Genomic DNA, 17,676 nt, shown 5'->3' on the forward strand with positions numbered 1-17,676 from the left:
CTAGTAACTTTGAAATTTCAGAGTTTGTCTGATATTTCTCTTACCTGGTAGGATTTGATTTGTATAACCTGGTTTACCGCAGTAAATATAATTAATATATCAGATACATTGTATCTGTAAAAACACATATTTTGTTTCAAGACTATTGTTCATTATGGCAGTCTTTGAAAAGTGATATAGGTGATTAAACTGATAAAGTTATTCTGTTTCCTCTTTAATGTTTGTAGTTCAAGAGTGATAAAAAAGCTTTCACTTTTTATCATTATTTGATCCATGCCTTGGTTCCTGATCATCTGCTAGATGAAATTTCTTTGGAAAATAGTTGCATGCTATAAATAAACTCAACCACCAACATGTCTGGATTTGCAATCCATGAGGTTCTTTTAGCAGACAAAAGAAGGGCTGAGTTACATGTATATTTCAAAATGGAGATTTTCTCTCTTGATTTTCTAAAGTATCAGAAAGGCATGGTGGAGAATATTGGCAACTCTATGTTGAAACACTATGGCCGTTGTGCGTACACATAGGGAAGTTATTTCTCATCGAATGCTACTCTACAGGATCTGCTAGGGGGTGGGGCAAAGAAGACTGTTGCTGTAAGAGGGAGACTGAAAATTCCCTGTGCATGTGTGTGGTAGATTGTGTTCTCTAGATCCCAGCCCATGTGTCTTTTACACTAGCGGTTATGAAAGAATGGCTAGAGGAGTTGAATCACTTTTATTAGATATTATTTCAGCAAATGCCAAACAATAGCTTATGAGTGAGTGTGTGTGTTTCTGTGATTATCATCCAAATAATTGTTTCTTTCCATTCAATAGGAGTATTTTAAGCTGTGTCCAGAAAACTTTAGAGATGAAGATGTCTATGTTTGTGAATCGCGTTATTCGGCGAAGACAAAGTCTTTTAAGAAGATTAAATTGTGGACTATGCCAATTAGCTCTGTACGATTTGTTCCTCGAGATGTACCTTTGCCTGTGGTTCGTGTTGCATCAGTGTTTGCTAATACAGACAAAGTTAATGAAGAAAAACACATTGAAACACCTGAGGAAAACAAAGTGGGAGATAATGCCCTTAGCCTTGAAAAGGTATAAAAGGTTTGAGAGCTGGCTGATTAAGATGAACATGGAAATACTTGACTTTTGTGCTCATGATTAGATGTTTCTGCCAATTTTTAATACTGTTGATCAATTAAGAAATGTACTGTTGAAGCTTCTCTGTTTCAAAAAGAGAGATATCTGGCTTAAAAACATAGCAGCATAAGACAAGCCCTGCTAAATCAGGCCAAAGGCTCATCTAGTCCAGTATTTTGCTTCCCACAGTGGCCAAGCAGGTGGATCTGGGAAGCCCACAAGTGGGGAAAAGAAGCAGCCACCCCTTCCCGTTGGTGTTCCCTAGCACCTAGTGTTCAGAGGCATGCCACCTCTGACCCTGATAGAAATATGCAGCTATCAAGGCTGGTTGCCATCGATAGTCCTTGAATTTGTTTGATCCCTTTTAAAAACTGTCTAGATTGGTGACCATCTCCATATCTGGCAGCAGCGATTTCTATAGTTTAACTACACATTGTTTAAAGAAGTACTTCGTTGTTTGTATTCTGATTCTCCAGCATCTAGAGTCAGTGGATGAACCTGGGTTCTAATATTATGAGAGAGGGAACTTATCTCTACCCATTTTATGCACACCATGCATAATTCTAAACACCTCTGATATATCCTCCCTTGCCCACCTTCTTTCTGAACTAAAAAGGCCCAAGCGTTGTTGTCTTTCCTTGTAAGGAAGTTGCTCCAATCCCCTGATCATTTTTCCCCCTTTTCTAGCTCTGTAATATCCTTTTTAAGGTGCAGTGACCAGAACTGTGCACAGCATTCCAAGTGTGGTCGCACCATATATTTTATATAAGGGCATTACTGTATTTGCAGTTTTTATTTTCAGTCCCTTTCCTAATGATCCCAAACATGGAGTTACCCATTATTACAGCTGGATCATCCATATGCTCAGGTTGCCTCATTGATTTCAATGACAGGGGCATTCTGTAAGGACAAAGGGATAGGTGTTCCAGCCTCCCTCTCTATTGAGTTTGTGCATATGCAGTAGCCACTGGATAGGGCTGTGTAACTGCTACCTACTAATGTTCAGTTTTCTTTCATATTAGTTGCATAACTTTCTTGAGTTCTTAAATCCTTATTTCTATGCAGGATAAAGAAGATGTTCCAGTAGAAATGTCAAATGGAGAACCTGGTTGTCACTACTATGAACAGCTTTGTTACAATGATATGTGGCTGAAGGTTGGAGATTGCGTCTTTATAAAATCACATGGTTTAGTCCGACCACGAGTTGGCAGGTATGCAGGTATTTTTGTGCGACTATATAAATACGATGGTTGCATCACTTAAATTTTTCTCAAGACTTGTGTTTATAAAAGCAGGAAATAGATAAAGCTACCTTGGACTGAAAGTCATTGAGGTGAGTTGTTAAGATTCGAACTTGGAGTTTGTCTTGGGATACTCTGAAGCAATGCTTGTCTGTGTGTTTCAGAATAGAAAAAATGTGGGTAAGAGATGGAGCTGCCTACTTTTTTGGCCCAATCTTTATACATCCAGAGGAAACGGAACATGAGCCAACTAAGATGTTCTACAAGAAGGAAGTATTTTTGAGTAACCTGGAAGAGACCTGCCCCATGACATGCATTCTTGGTAATTAACAGTTTAAATCAGTGTGCTACTGTTTGTTTTTGAACCGTACAGTTAAAATATTAGTACATTTATATCATTTCCTTGGTATGTACAATACATCCAATGCTTTCATATGTTATGTTTTGGGATATATTATTAGTAAACCTGAGTGTCTGCTACAAGGCTCTTCACCAGAAAGGAATGTCTTGGTACTGCTTTTTTCATAGTGCTATCTATAGTACTTAAACTTAACTCAGATAATACTTTGATACAGGTTTATGTTGCTGGGTTTTCCTACATAGCAGCTACATGTATGCTCACTGCCAGTTTTACCAGAAATGTAAATATTCATGAACAAAGTAGTTAACTAGTCTTGAACGAAGCATATTTGTCTTTAAATTAATCTTAAATTAAGCTTGTAAGAAAATTTCATGCTAGAGCTCTAAATAAGGGGAAGTGTTATTTCTTGCTCATCTCTTTTGCAGGAAAATGTGCTGTGTTGTCTTTCAAAGACTTCCTGTCCTGTAGGCCAACTGAAATTCCTGAAAATGATGTTCTCCTCTGTGAAAGCCGCTATAATGAAAGTGACAAACAGATGAAGAAATTTAAGGGATTGAAAAGATTTTCTCTTTCTGCAAAAGTAGTAGATGATGAAATTTACTACTTCAGGTAAATATATATTTTGTTGTTAAACAAAATTCACTTTAAAGATCACATAACTTTTAATTCAGTTAAAACATAGTGGCTTACAAACATTGTTAAAATTCTACATTTCTAATATATTCTCTCTTTTTCGCGATACAACACTAACTGTATTTTTCGGCAGAAAAGCCTCATTGGTGTAAATGCCGCACTTAAGAAAAAAGGTTGAAGAATTTTAAAAAATCAGCAGAAACACCACATCACCCCAAAACGCCACAGCTAAAAGGAACATCATCATGTATTATTTTTTCGGTGGAATGGAAGAACACTTAAAATCTTACTACAGCTATGCTTAAAATATCACTACAGCTATGCATTTCAGCATGAATCATTGGTTGCCCATATCCTTGTCAGTCTTAATGCAATGAAAGGAAATTAAGACATAAATGCTGAACTTACCATAGGTTGTTTTTTGTGTTTTTTTTACTTTAACATATCACATTGTAAAAAAAAAAATTCACATCAAAAAAACCTTGGTTGATTTTTTTTAGCACATCACATTGCAGAAGTTCTAAACTTTAAATTTCACTTCAAATGACACCTTCAGAGGAAGCTTCACAGGAAGCCTTTGAAGTCCAAATTATCACTCTCCGAAATAAAAAGGTTTAACAAGGTCTCATCCAAGTGTTCAGGATCGTCTGCATCCTCATCATTTTCGTCCTCTTGTGAAATATTAATTGCATCTCAGAATTTTCAGATTGTATAATTGCAGCTTCTGTGAAACCAGAAATCACAGAAGCACTTTTAACAGCTTTCCATGCTTCCAAAACCTATTTTGCAACTTTGCCATAGGTTGCTTTGCTCATTTTTCTGCCTTTTCGGATTGTATGCAGGCCTTTGCTCATCCAGTTTTCTGAGTGCTTTTGCATTTAAATGCCTTGTTCATGGATAAGTCTAAGGGCTGCAAAATTTTGGTCAAACCACCAGGAATCAAAGCTGCTGTAGCTGGTACCTTTTTTGCATTCATTTTAAACTGAATCCAGTGACTATACATGCATTGAGTCCATTATCAAAATGATTGGAGGTGGGGGACTCCTTTTCTTTTCCACCAAATTTCATTAAGCCATTCAAACTTCATGGCTTCGCACATCCACCCTTTATAATTAGCGTGAACAACTATATCCGAAAAAAAAATCAACTTTAAGGATAGTTTTTTGTTTAAAAATTAGAATTGGTTTTAGTTTGTCACCGTTCGTGGCACTGGCTAATATGCATATGAAATATGTCTTCTCATTTCTGGTTGTCAATATGGAAACTGGTTTTTCTCCTTTTTCATTCACAGTCCTATTTGGCAGGACAGTCAAATGCCAGTGGAACTTGGTCCATATTTATTATTTGTTCTTGCATAAATTTTTGTCACTTAATAGCGGTTACAACAGACTTTTAAAACACCAAATCCCCTCCCCCCACTAGTCCCTCAGCAGCTGCTGTCCTATTATTGTTTTAATGCGCACAAATTAGTTCACCTCATAAATCTGTAGCACCAGCGCAGACCACATTTAAAGTCTGTTCCCATTTGTTGTGCCATTAATTTTTCTTGAAGGCGAATTTTCACAGTAGAGACTGGCAGTCCTTTTTCTCTCTGCTCTTTAATCCACTCCTCGAGGTTATTCTCCAAATTAGGCCAAGCTGCAATGCCACTTCTCCTTGCACATTTTAATTTCAGACATGGACGAATGCATAGTTCATCCACTTCAAATTCACGGACTGCAGCTCTTATTTCCAACCTGGTCTGCTCTTAACACAACTGTTAGCTTAAAACCTGCAGTGTAGCTCTTATGCCATTTAGGCACCATTTTTCCTCATGAAATTGGCACCTAAAATTCAGCATGCCATGGAAATAGCACATGAATGCCTCATCAACAGAAGTGAATTCAGCATGCCCTGGAAATAGCGCAAACGCAGCATTGGCATAAGCGGCGAAAGACAACTTTTTAAAATGTATGCACCGTGGTGTTTCTGCCAACAAATACAGTACTACAAAATAGAATTTAGGAACAATATATTGTACCAGCTGAGGTTTACTCTTATAATATTCTTTTTTAGGAAACCCATAGTTCCTCAGAAGGAGCCATCTCCACTGCTTGAAAAGAAGATTCAGCAGCTAGAAGCAAAATTTGCTGAGCTGGAAGGAGGTGATGAAGACATTGAAGAGATTGGGGAAGAGGAAGGTGAAGTTACAGAAGCACCAGCAATACCTCAGCTTCAGACTCCGCTGTCTAATGAATTGGATATAATGCCATATACTCCACCACAAGTAATATTACTTACAAAATCACAATGATTAAAACTTTTTCTTCCCATCTGCCTTCCTCTTTACTTTTAAAAGATATGTGCTTTCAGCTGTAATGAGCTGTATTCACATAATATAAACTGACTTTTCAAGATTTTTGAACATATTTTAATAATCACTATTGTAGTAATGAGAAAAATGTTTTTGTAACTCTTGTGATATATATGTGTGTGTGCGCAAAGGGTGTGATGCATTCACTTTTAGGGTTTTTTCATTATAGTAGCCCCCACATTCTGATTGATAAGTGCCAGTAGCCTTTTTTTTTTTTTTTTTTTTTTGGAAACTGGCATCAAATTAATATGCTCCAGCACTGCAAAGATAATTGTAAATCTTAGAAGTCAGTAACATGAGACCCTGCTGGATCATACCAAAGAATCTTTGAGGTGATCCATGTTCCATCACAACCGGGTTTTGCACCTGCACAGCTATCCTCACAGAAGAATTCCAAGCTCCTAGAGGCGCTCTTCAGCTATGCTGAATTGTGCTCATGGCGCAACCATAATTTTTAGCAGGAGAGTACCATTCTCCTCAATTTCTTCTCGACCATTGCGCTGCTTGCATCAGGAAGAATTCACTCTGCTCTCCTCATTCCTCAGTTTTCTTCCAATTGTGTGTTGTTGGTGTGTGTGTGTGTGTGTGTGTGTGTGTGTGTGTGTGTGTGTGTGTTTGCCTTGGCTCAGACTGGTTTTCAGATTTTTCTTCAGCTTATCCCTTTGGCTTGTCTTTCCCAGTGATTTCAGCTTCGACCATAGTCTACCTTTTGGCTTTCTCTTTCATTTCGCCCCTTGCTGCTCAAATGATATTAATTTGTTTTTTCAAAAAGTGTACCCCCTGTGGGTGTACTTTACCCTTGGACAAACACAATGAGTGTTTTTAATTAGTTTGGGCGAAGGTTACAATGTTAAAGGCCATAAAATCTCACTGGCCTTTTCTCGCCAAACTAAGAAGAGCCATGAATTTCATTTCTGGGTAGGCCTTTATGAGACTGCACTTTGGCTATCTACACTGATACCAATTATCCGAGATCATAAACTTCAACAGCATTGATGTCGACCAACATCCATCCTTCGGGATCAAGAGCGACTCCTGATATGCATCATCTGTCGGGATCAAAGTCAGCTTTGACTTTCCACATCTTACCCTCGAGCTTCTTCTCATAAGGATTTTGGGGATTCTACTTTCAAGAAGTCGATGGCGGTCAACATCGACACCCAGCATTGCCGCCACAAGAAGCATAAACATGAACATTTCAGGTCTCCAGGATCCTCGAACCCCAAGTGCTGCATGACTTCTTCAGCTTCCTCAACATCGGTGAAACGAAGCTATTGACATCGAAGATATCACCCCATACCCTTTCACCATCCACTGCACAAGGGTCTTTCAAGGCTTCTCTGTCTTCTGCGTCAGCTGCATTGACATCAAGAGGATCGCCCAAGTCGGCACTGACTTTTACTGTTATCACTCAGACTTCATTTCTGCTTCCGACATAGTCTTCAACATCAGCTTCTACCTTGACAGCGTTCTTGAACATTACCCACCGTATCACTATCAATAATGTCATGAGCTATTCCGCTGATGCTGGTGGCTAGAGTGCTTTCTGCCATCATTATCCACTTCTCTCCTGCTTCGTCCTCAGCTCATAATCTTCATGGCTCCCCTGACAAGGAACTCCATTCTTCCAGGGAGGTTTCTCCAGTGTTGGGCAACAAGTCTGCTACCCACAATTTGGAGTGCCTCCTGGGTTCTTCAGCCAGTATCCCATCAGGATCCACCTTTAAAGGTTTCCGTCTTCACAGTCTGGATGGGGATGAATGCATGAATATTTACAGGTCCCAAAGATACTGTCTTCTTTGCCTGCCAAGGTATCTCCATTTTGCTCTCCCACTCAACGTTGGAGAGAGTGTTCCCATCATTCTGCACCTTGCTATGTATCCATGTCTCATTCTATGGACTATTGGAGCTCTTTTAGGGCTTTGTCCATGGAAGGGGGTGGGGGTAGGTGTGTGTATGTGTACTTCATAGATATCATAGATAAATGCCCTCGCCTGCTTTGCCTTATGATTTTCAAGAGTACAGACTTTGGAACACAATGAAACAGAAGGGTACTCTTGAGTCCACTCCTGTTTAAGGTCAGGAATCTTATTTCTTCACCTGCTTGGGCCTCCCCTTTCAAGCACTCTAAAAACACCTTCAGCACCTGTAGGTACAGGGAACCTTACTTCACCTGCCCCTACTCCTGTGACATCCTGAAGTAGAAGTCATTGATCCTCCCGAAGTTCCTTCAAAATCACCGGAGAGATGTTTTTTCTGAAGAAGAGTACGCCTCCAGCCCGTCCTCTGAAAAGGATTCAGTTCACACTGAAAACCCCTCAGACCTGTCCCATGATGAGACTGTCGACAGTCTACCTTCAAGTTCACTGACAGAGGAGACACGCTCCTACCATGTTCAAATAACCAAAGTGGCAATGGTTTGGGGCCTAGAACTAAAAAGCACCAACACTGGAAGTTAAAGATCCAATTTACATCTACTTTGACTGCCTTGCCCATGCTGCCAGTCCTTTCTTAACTCTGCAGAGGTCTGTTGTGATGCACCTGCTGACCCCACTACCACCTCCAAAACACTTGAGAGCTTGTATGGCATCCAGGAAGACTCTTGTCCTTACCTTTTAAGCACGCCGCCCCACACACACTTTGATGGTGGATCGTGCTCTTAGTACAGTTGGGTGGAGCTCATTCTGCCCCAGTAGATAGAGGCAGAAAACTTGATATGATGGGATGGACATCTATTCCTCCTCTTGCTTGGCCTTGAAAATCTCAGATTTTATGGCTTGTATAGCAAGTTTCATTTTTGGAACAATCTGAAATAGGACATGAAGGATGTCCCTGAGGATTTTAAAGATAACTTCCAGTCTGCTCTGGCCAAGTCTGCAGACATCACAAGACAGCATCTCAGCATCTTGCTGAGACCGAATCTAGATCTTTGACCGGTGCAGTGTGCCTTCATCAGCATGCCTGGCTGCGGTCCACTTCTCTGCAAAATGATATGAAAGACAAGATCGAAAATTTGCCCTTTGAGCTCAAAGACAAATGAGACAATGGAGAGATTGAAGAAGTCCTGGTACACAGCTGTTTTTGAACTACAACTCCCATCATCCCCAGCCACAATTATTGTGGCTGGGGATGGTGGGAGTTGTAGTTCAAAAACAGCTGGAGGGGCAAGGTTCCCCACCCCTGGGCTCCACCATCAAATTCAAAAGACACACACACACACACACACACACACACACACACACGTATTTGCGGGGATAACATACACTTACTCAACTCCTACTTTAGCAGAAGAGGTATGTTGCTTGCTGGAGAAAGGTGAAATAGAACCTGTTCCTCCCAAAGATCGGGAGACGGGCTTTTATTTGAGGTATTTCCAGGTGCCCAAACGGGATGGAGGCCTTCAGCCCATCATGGATCTTCGCAACCTGAACAAACGTATGAAGAACAGAATGTTCAGGATGATATCTCTGCAAACCATTTTCCCTTTTTTCAGGAGGGACAAATGGTTTTTTACTCTGAATCTCAAAGATGTGTATTTTCATGTGGGAATACATCCTGCACACAAAAAGTACCTGCACTTCACTCTAGGGTAACAGGGCTACCAATACAAAGTCCTTCCCTTCGGCCTCTCCATGCTCCCTTGTTATTCAACAAGTGTATCAGTGCCATTATCACACATCTCTGCATGCAGTGTGGGGGAGTCTCCATCTACCTATACTTGGATGACTGGCTGCTCATATTGGACAAGAATGAAACCCTAATCACCCAGGTTCAGTTCACAGTGGATTTACTGGCAGACTTGGGCATGACAATAAACTAAATAAGCCTGTCTTGACACCTCAGAGTCATATCCAGTTCATTGGGACAGTATTAGACTTCACTGCAAAAGGGAGCTTACCTTCCCGAGAAAAGGTAAAGGCTGATCACAAGCCTGATTTCTGACTTCACTCTCAATCCAAAGCAAAGGACACGGTCCATTCAAAGACTGCTAGGTCTTATGGCCTTCTGCACGTCTGCTGTGCCCTAAGTGAGGCTTCGCATGCACGGGCTCCAAAACTGGTTTTTGTCAGTGTTCAAACTGAACTTCAGCAGCCTGAATATGTGGCTGCTTCTTCCTCTGCATATCTTGAAATCATTGCATTGGTGGATTGACGAGCATGCCTTTTGAATTACCGACTCTGTCTATGACTGACATCGGATGCCTCCTTAAAAGGTTGCAGAGGCCTTCATGCACAGGGGATCTGGACCCAACAACAACAGTCTGTCCATTTCAGTCTTCTAGAGCTCCTTGCAGTTTTTCATTCTCTGAAGTCCTTGCTACCTTTTACTACAACATCGAGTGATCCAGGTGCTCCTGGACAATACGACAGCAATAGTCTACCTGAACCGTCAAGGTGGGACAGTCTCCAGGTCCTTGTGCAGCATAGCCTACAGCTTTGGGACTTGTGCATAGCCCATCACATTTACCCCATTGCGCTTCACATCAAAATTATAGACAACGTTCTGGTGGATGCCCTCAGCAGGGACTTTAACCTGACCAATCAACACAAGTGGGAGGTTAACCAGTCCCTGCTGGACAGCATCTTTCACCGTTGGAAGACTCCGTGGGTAGGTCTTTGCCACTAAATTCAACAAGAAGTGCAGGTTGTACTGCTCAAGGGCATGAGTAGAACATAAGAACAGCCCTGCTGGATCAGGCCCAAGGCCCATCTAGTCCAGCATCCTGTTTCGCACAGTGGCCCACCAGATGCCGCTGGAAGCCACAGACAGGAGTTGAGGGCGTGCCCTCTCTCCTGCCATTACTCCCCTGCAACTGGTACTCAGAGGCACCGTGCCCTTGAGGCTGGAGGTGGCCCACAGCCCTCTGACTAGTAGCCATTGATAGACCTCTCCATGAAGTCATCCAAACCCCTCTTAAAGCCATCCAGGTTGTTGGCTGTCACCACATCCTGTGGCAGAGAGTTCCACAGGTGGATCACGCATTGTGTGACAAAGTACTTCCGTTTGTTGGTCCTAGACCTCCTGGCAATCAATTTCATGGAGTGACCCCTGCTTCTAGTGTTGTGTGAGAGGGAAAGGAATCTCTTTCTCTCCACTTTATCCACACCATGCATGATTTTATAGACCTCTATCATGTCTCCCCGCAGTCGTCTTTTTTCTAAACTAAAAAGCCCCAGGTGTTGTAGTCTTGCCTCATAAGAAAGGTGCTCTAGGCCCCTGATCATCTTGGTTGCCCTCTTCTGTACCTTCTCCAGTTCAACAATGTCCTTTTTAAGATGTGGTGACCAGAATTGTACGCAGTACTCCAAGTCTGGTCGCACCATAGTTTTGTATAAGGGCGTTATAATGTTAGCCGTTTTATTTTCAATCCCCTTTCTAATGATCCCTAGCATGGAATTTGCCTTTTTCACAGCTGCTGCACATTGAGTCGACACTTTCAACGAGCTGTCCACCACGACCCCAAGATCCCTCTCCTGGTCCGTCACCGACAGCTCGGATCCCATCAGCATATACTTGAAGTTGGGGTTTTTCATCCCAATGTGCATCACTTTACACTTGCTAACATTGAACCACATTTGCCATTTTGTCGCCCACTCCCCCAGTTTGGAGAGATCCTTTTGGAGCTGCTCACAATCTGTTTGGGATTTCACTACCCAGAAGAGTTTGGTATCATCTGCAAGTTTGACCACATCGCTGCTTACCCCTGCTTCTAGATCATTTATGAATAAATTAAAAAGCACCGGTCCCAGTACAGATCCCTGGGGGACCCCACTTCTTACTTCCCTCCATTGTGAAAACTCTCCATTTATACCTACCCTCTGTTTCCTGTCTTTCAACCAATTAGCAATCCACACATGTACTTGTCCCTTTATTCCATGACAGCTAAGTTTCCTCAGGAGTCTTTGATGAGGAACTTTGTCAAAAGCCTTTTGGAAGTCCAGGTAGACTATGTCAACTGGATCACCTTGATCCACACACTCGTTGACACTCTCAAAGAAGTCCAAAAGGTTGGTGAGGCAAGATTTACCTTTGTGGAAGCCAAGCTGGCTCACTCCCAGCAGGGCCTGTTCTTCTAGGTGCTTTACAATTTTATCCTTGAGGATAATTTCCATCAATTTGCCTGGAACGGACGTTAGGCTAACTGGCCTGTAATTTCCCGGATCGCCCCTGGATCCCTTTTTGACAATCGGTGTTACATTTGCTACTCTCCAGTCCTCTGGTACAGAGCCCGATTTCAGGGATAAGTTAAATATTTTAGCAAGGAGGTCGGCAATTTGACATTTGAGTTCTTTGAGGACTCTTGGATGGATGCCATCCGGCCCTGGTGATTTGTTGGCTTTCAGTTTTTCCAGACAGTTTAGAACATCATCCCTTGTCACTTCTATCTGACTCAGCTCTCTAGCCTCCATCCCTAAAAAGCCTGGTTCAGGAACAGGTATATGCTCAGTATCCTCTGCCGTGAAGACAGATGCAAAGAACTCATTTAGCTTCTCTGCAACCTCCATATCCTCCTTAATAATCCCTTTCACTCCCTCATTGTCTAATGGTCCAACTGCCTCCCTGGCAGGTTTCCTGCTTCTGATGTACTTGTTTTTGTTATTCCCCTTGATACTTTTGGCTAAATGTCCCTCAAACTCTCTTTTTGCCTCCCTTATTGTCACCTTGCATTTCTTTTGCCAGAGTTTGTGTTCCTTTCTGTTCTCTTCATTTGGACAGGCCTTCCAGTTTCGGAAGGAAGTCTTCTTCCCTTTTATGGCTTCCTTGATGGTACCCGTTAGCCATGCTGGCATCCTCCTGGACTTAGTGGTACCTTTCCTCCTTTTGGGTATACAATCTAACTGGGCTTCTAGTACTGTGGTTTTGGGTAAATTCCACGCACTCTGGAGCAAAGTGACACTCCTGGTTTTCCCTTTCAGCTTTCTTTTCACCATACTCCTCATTTTGGAGAAGTTTCCTCTTCTGAAATTCAAAATGTCTGTGTTAGACATCCTTGGTGATTCTCTCCCCACATGTATGCTGAATTTGATGGCACTGTGGTCACTGTTCCCTAAAGGGTCGATGACACTGACATCACACACCAGGTCCTGGGTGTCACTCAGAATTAGATCCAAGGTCGCCTTCTCTCTGGTCGGTTCCATGACCAACTGTTCTAGGGCACAGTCATTTAGCGTATCTAGAAATTTGACCTCTTTGTCCTGACTTGAATGTGAATTTACCCAGTCTATGTGTGGGTAGTTGAAATCACCCATGATTACAGCCCTGCCTCTCCTTGACGCATCCCTGATTTCCTCAGTAGGACTGAGTAGGACTGAACTCTATGGTCGACATCTTTCAGATGCCGTAGACGGAGCATCTTTATTACCTGTCCCTTTCCCCTTCTCTCAAGAATCATGGGCAAGATTTTACAGGAAAACACCCATTGCATTATTCTCACCCTGTGGTGGCCAAGGCAGCTGTGGTTCCTGATCCTGCTTAGGCTAGCTTACGGCCTCGAGAAACACCTTCCTGTCCGTCCAGAACTTTCTTTCTCATCTGGGGGTTCATGTCCTCCATCCCGACCTCCAGCTGTTGAATCTGAAGCCCTGGAGAATCAGTTCCTAGATACTATTCTTCTCAGTGAGAGGAAAGAATCAACCTGCAGGAACGACATGTGCAAGTGGAGACATTTCACTTCCCATGCCAAGGGCAAAGGCTTTGACCCATTCAATACTACTATCTGACAGACCTTTCTCTATTTAACAGGTCTCAAACATTCTGGCCTATCCAATACTTCTCTGAAGCTCCATCTTGCCACTCTTTCTGCAAGACACCTGGGCTGGGATTGGACACTCAGTTTTTTCCCATCCGGATTCTAAGCGGTTCCTTAAAGGTGTGAAAAACCTTTCCCCTCATTTCCAGGATCCTGTCAGGCCTTGGAGCCTCTCCCTGGTCCTCTCCTGTCTCAGTGAACCTCCTCCCCTGCCACCCTTTGAACTGCTCCTCTCCGCTACCCCTAAGTCCTTGTCTGAAAGTGGTCTTTCTCGTTGCAGTAACTTTGAACAATGTGTCAGTGAACTGACAGCTCTCCACACTGACACTCCATAAAATAATTTCTACACTGACAAGGTAGTTCTTCAGACAGACTCTTCCTTCACTCCAAAGGTGATCTCCTATTTTCATTTAAATCAAGTGGCCTACCTCTTGCCTACCTTCTTCCAGAGCCCTTCTGAAGAAGTCGATGCATTCGCTGGATGTGAGACGAGCCCTCCTTTACTACCTGAAATGGACAAAGCCTTTCTGGAGTCAAACAAGCTCTTCATCTCCTACAAAGGAGAGAATAAGGGCCACCCTATTTCTAGACAAAGACTTTCTCATTGGCTTGTGGAGCTCATCTTCAACCAACAAGGGGTTAAGCCCCCCTTGAAGATTAGGACACACTCCACATGAGCCATGGCCACGTTGGCAGCTCATATGTCTGGCATCAGTATGAAGGACATCTGCACGGTGGCCACATGGTCCTTGGACTTACCTTTTGTTAAGCACTATTCTGTGGACATCTGCGCATCACTGGAGACCAACTTTGGTCGGGCAGTCCTCAAAAAATTTCTCTGGACAGTATCCTAGCTCCCACCTCCATCTTGGTTTGCTGGTTAATCACCCAGGTTGTGAGGGGACGTGGATCACCTCAAAGATAAATAGGTTGCTTACCTGTAACAAGTGATCTTTCTGATGATCCATGTTCACTCACAACACCCATCTGGCCTGCCCCACTGCTAGGATACCTCCACAGTTATAGTGACTTACCTGACTCCATCCATGGACATTCCTCTTGGTTCATCGCAGCAACTGATCAGGAACTGAGGAGAATGGCAGTCTCTCGACAGAAATAATGTTCTGGCCACGTGTGCAATTCGACAGAGCCGAAGAGCGCCTGTAGGAGCTTGAAATACTTCCGTGAGGATTACTGCGCAGGGCCAGAACCTGGGTTGTGAGCAAACATGGATCACCAGAAAGATCACCTGTTACAGGTAAGCAACCTGTTTTTCATCTAGACTTATATTACGTGGGATACCACCTCTAAACTTGGAGGTTCCACCTAGCCATAACTAATAGCCATTGATAGAAAAACTCATGGAAGAGAGGTCTAATCCCCCTTTCAAGCCAATCAGTTGCTAGTCACATGGCAATCATATATTCGATAAGTTCTTGCCCAGCCACATGCTGTATTTTTTCACTGACAGTAATTCAAGACCTTTGTCAGCTTAAAATTTTGGCTATGAAAGAAAAAGTAAAGTTCAGAAATTAAGGAAGAGGTTTTCTACTCTTGATATTAAGTTCCAGTCTTGAAATTTTTCTCTTATGCATTTATGAAAATAATTGTTTTTTCCCCTTAGTCTACTCCCAAGTCTGCCAAGGGCAGTGTGAAAAAGGAAGGCTCAAAAAGGAAGATCAACATGAGTGGTTACATTCTTTTTAGTAGTGAGATGAGAGCTGTTATTAAAGCTCAGCACCCAGACTATTCCTTTGGAGAGCTCAGTAGACTCGTTGGAACAGAATGGAGAAACTTGGAGGCATCCAAGAAAGCGGAGTATGAAGGTAAATTAAAACTGTAATGATGTAAAGACCTTTTTGCCCTTTTCTTTCAGGAGAGATATAGTATCCTTTGAGAGCAGGCAAGTTCTATTTCTGTCTTAGGAGCTTAAATATATAATAGATCATATTGAATAATCTGCATTGTAATGTACTAAAGAAATGTGGTGAGCGTGGTGGTGAAGCCTCTGGCAGTGACTGGCAAAGCTGGCCTCATGTCACAGCAGGGCAGGCAGAAGAGTCTAATGACTGAAGAGTGGAAGTAGGATCCTAGGAAAGGGCCTGAGAAGGAAATAAGTGAGCATCAAATTGGCTTAAAACTGGAAGTTGAGAGTGGCTCAGAGGAACTGGGTGAAGAAAAGACCAAAAAGAGAAGTGCAGGAGGTAAAACACAGAAAGAAAGAAAAACAGCAGAGGAAGGAAACGAACATGGTCAGGAGCTGCAAAGATAAAGACGGCAAGTTCATGTATTGATAGTCAATAATCAGGCAACCCTTACATTGCAGGCTTCTAGTACTTGCAGAATGGAGAGCTTGATTCAGCTTTAAATTGTTTTGAGTAGGTTTGGAAACATTTCCAAGGTAAAGATGAGAGATGCTTATGTGGCACTATTTAAATTAGTAATATATAGGAGGAATGGGATGACTGTAGATTAAAAAAAGGGAAGGTTCAAAGCACTGAAAGATGGTTAAAGTAGATTATAACTTGTCTCTAGTAAGCAAGCTTACTAGAGACAAGTTATAATTCACCTATAACTTATATAACCTATAAGCAAGCTTACTAGATGGCTGGGCTTTGGAATGTCCAAAGCCAAATGATATACACCAGCCCTTTGGAACAGCATGGAGACAGCCATTCCGAGTGTGACCTTCTCCACACAGTACTGTATGTTTCCAATACAGAGGGGAGAGCCTCCTTTACAGGAAGCAGAGCCCCATATTGGTTTAGTGATGGCTGGGAGGTATGCAGGAAACACTGGTAGGTGTAGTTCTTTTCCCATAGAGCTCTGCTGAACTTCTGTTCTCCGTGTGTACCTCCCCTCACATGCCTTTGCAGCCATCAGTGGGGCAGTTTGGGGCTCTTCTGCTTCCTGTAAAGGAGCCCCTTCCCACCCGAAGCAAGCAAGTACTATGCAGAGAGGGCTGGGCTGGGAGCGGCCACCTCCACACAGTTCCAAAGAACTGGTGGTTATTATTTGGCTTCTTCAGACACTCTGAAGCACAGCCCTAGTAATCAATATTTTGGAATCGTCTGACTTGAGGCACTGTATCTGGGTACTGAACCCAGACAAATCAGCTTTTATTTCCTTACCTCATAATGGCAATCCTGGTTTTTGAATAACATTGCACATACTGTTTTTAGCAATTGACCTCCTTTTGAGCACAGATGAATGCTTATTATCCAAACCTGTTGCTGCTAATAGGAAGCATATTTCCAAAGATACACTTTTCAAAACCTATATGCTAGAATATTTTTCACATTTTTATTGCAGCATTAGAAAATAAAATCACCTGGGAGAAATATTACTTTGGTTCGGTAACATATACTAAATTTAGAATATTATACTTCATAATTTTAAAGCAAACATGATATGCAGGCTAAAAACTGCCTAACATCAGATCTCACTTCGTTTTTTTAATGGTTTTTAAAACATGGACTTGCCATATAACGTCTTTACAGTACTAGAATAGTAGTACTCTTCTTTCACAGAATTGCCAGAACCAAATTTTCAGATTACTAAATACAGTGTTGTATTTGGTTGTGTACACAACCTCAGCCCACGTACTCCCCCCTCCCCTTTCTTCCTCTGCTTCAATTTCTTGGTGTTGCAGTGTTTGTTTAAGCCACAATTCTGCAGCTCATCCAGGTCTGGTGCTGTGCTTAACTGTGGCTTATAACGCATGATTAAGATGCATTTGAAACTGAATCATGGGCTGTATTCAGACCTAATGGATAACCACAGTTAATCATGGCATAGGTTGTAACTCAATTATGCTCGAATGTGCGAAACCACAGTTACATGCTGAAAGCGACCTCTGGGTTGCCTTGCCAAACACTATGAAGTTCAGCTCCTCTGTCTGTTCACTGTTGTTGAATTGTTCTGTCACTATATTTTCTGCTGTTTTCTGTCTAACATTATATCACAAACCTTTTAGGACCAAAACCATTCCTGAAATGTTGGTGGGTTTGCTGGTCATAATCTTAATTCAGCATTCCAGAATGTGCATCTTGATAAGATATAATATTAATCTAATGTGAATGTTGCAGAGTATTAAGAACTGCTTCATTGTAGTGATTTTTAAACCTACCTGCTGACAACTTAATGGTGTGTCTGTGCAATAAACAAAGTTGCACTCATGCAAGAAGGTTGTGGAGCTTAGTGAAGCT

General features: G+C 42.2%; 1 protein-coding gene across 8 annotated transcripts in view; it reads left to right on the forward strand.

Annotated features, from left to right (window-relative positions):
* The window catches only part of PBRM1 (polybromo 1), a 115,043-nt gene that overhangs the window by 81,719 nt on the left and 15,648 nt on the right, over nucleotides 1-17,676 (forward strand). For all 8 annotated transcript variants that reach the window (XM_053292198.1, XM_053292201.1, XM_053292197.1 and 5 more), the window contains 6 exons: nucleotides 819-1,085; nucleotides 2,196-2,341; nucleotides 2,536-2,693; nucleotides 3,158-3,341; nucleotides 5,421-5,631; nucleotides 15,093-15,294. In XM_053292198.1, coding sequence (XP_053148173.1) covers nucleotides 819-1,085; nucleotides 2,196-2,341; nucleotides 2,536-2,693; nucleotides 3,158-3,341; nucleotides 5,421-5,631; nucleotides 15,093-15,294 — 1,168 coding nt within the window. The remainder of the gene's footprint in view (nucleotides 1-818; nucleotides 1,086-2,195; nucleotides 2,342-2,535; nucleotides 2,694-3,157; nucleotides 3,342-5,420; nucleotides 5,632-15,092; nucleotides 15,295-17,676) is intronic.

The sequence above is a fragment of the Hemicordylus capensis genome, chromosome 2, assembly GCF_027244095.1.
Source record: "Hemicordylus capensis ecotype Gifberg chromosome 2, rHemCap1.1.pri, whole genome shotgun sequence".
Lineage (NCBI taxonomy): Eukaryota > Metazoa > Chordata > Lepidosauria > Squamata > Cordylidae > Hemicordylus > Hemicordylus capensis.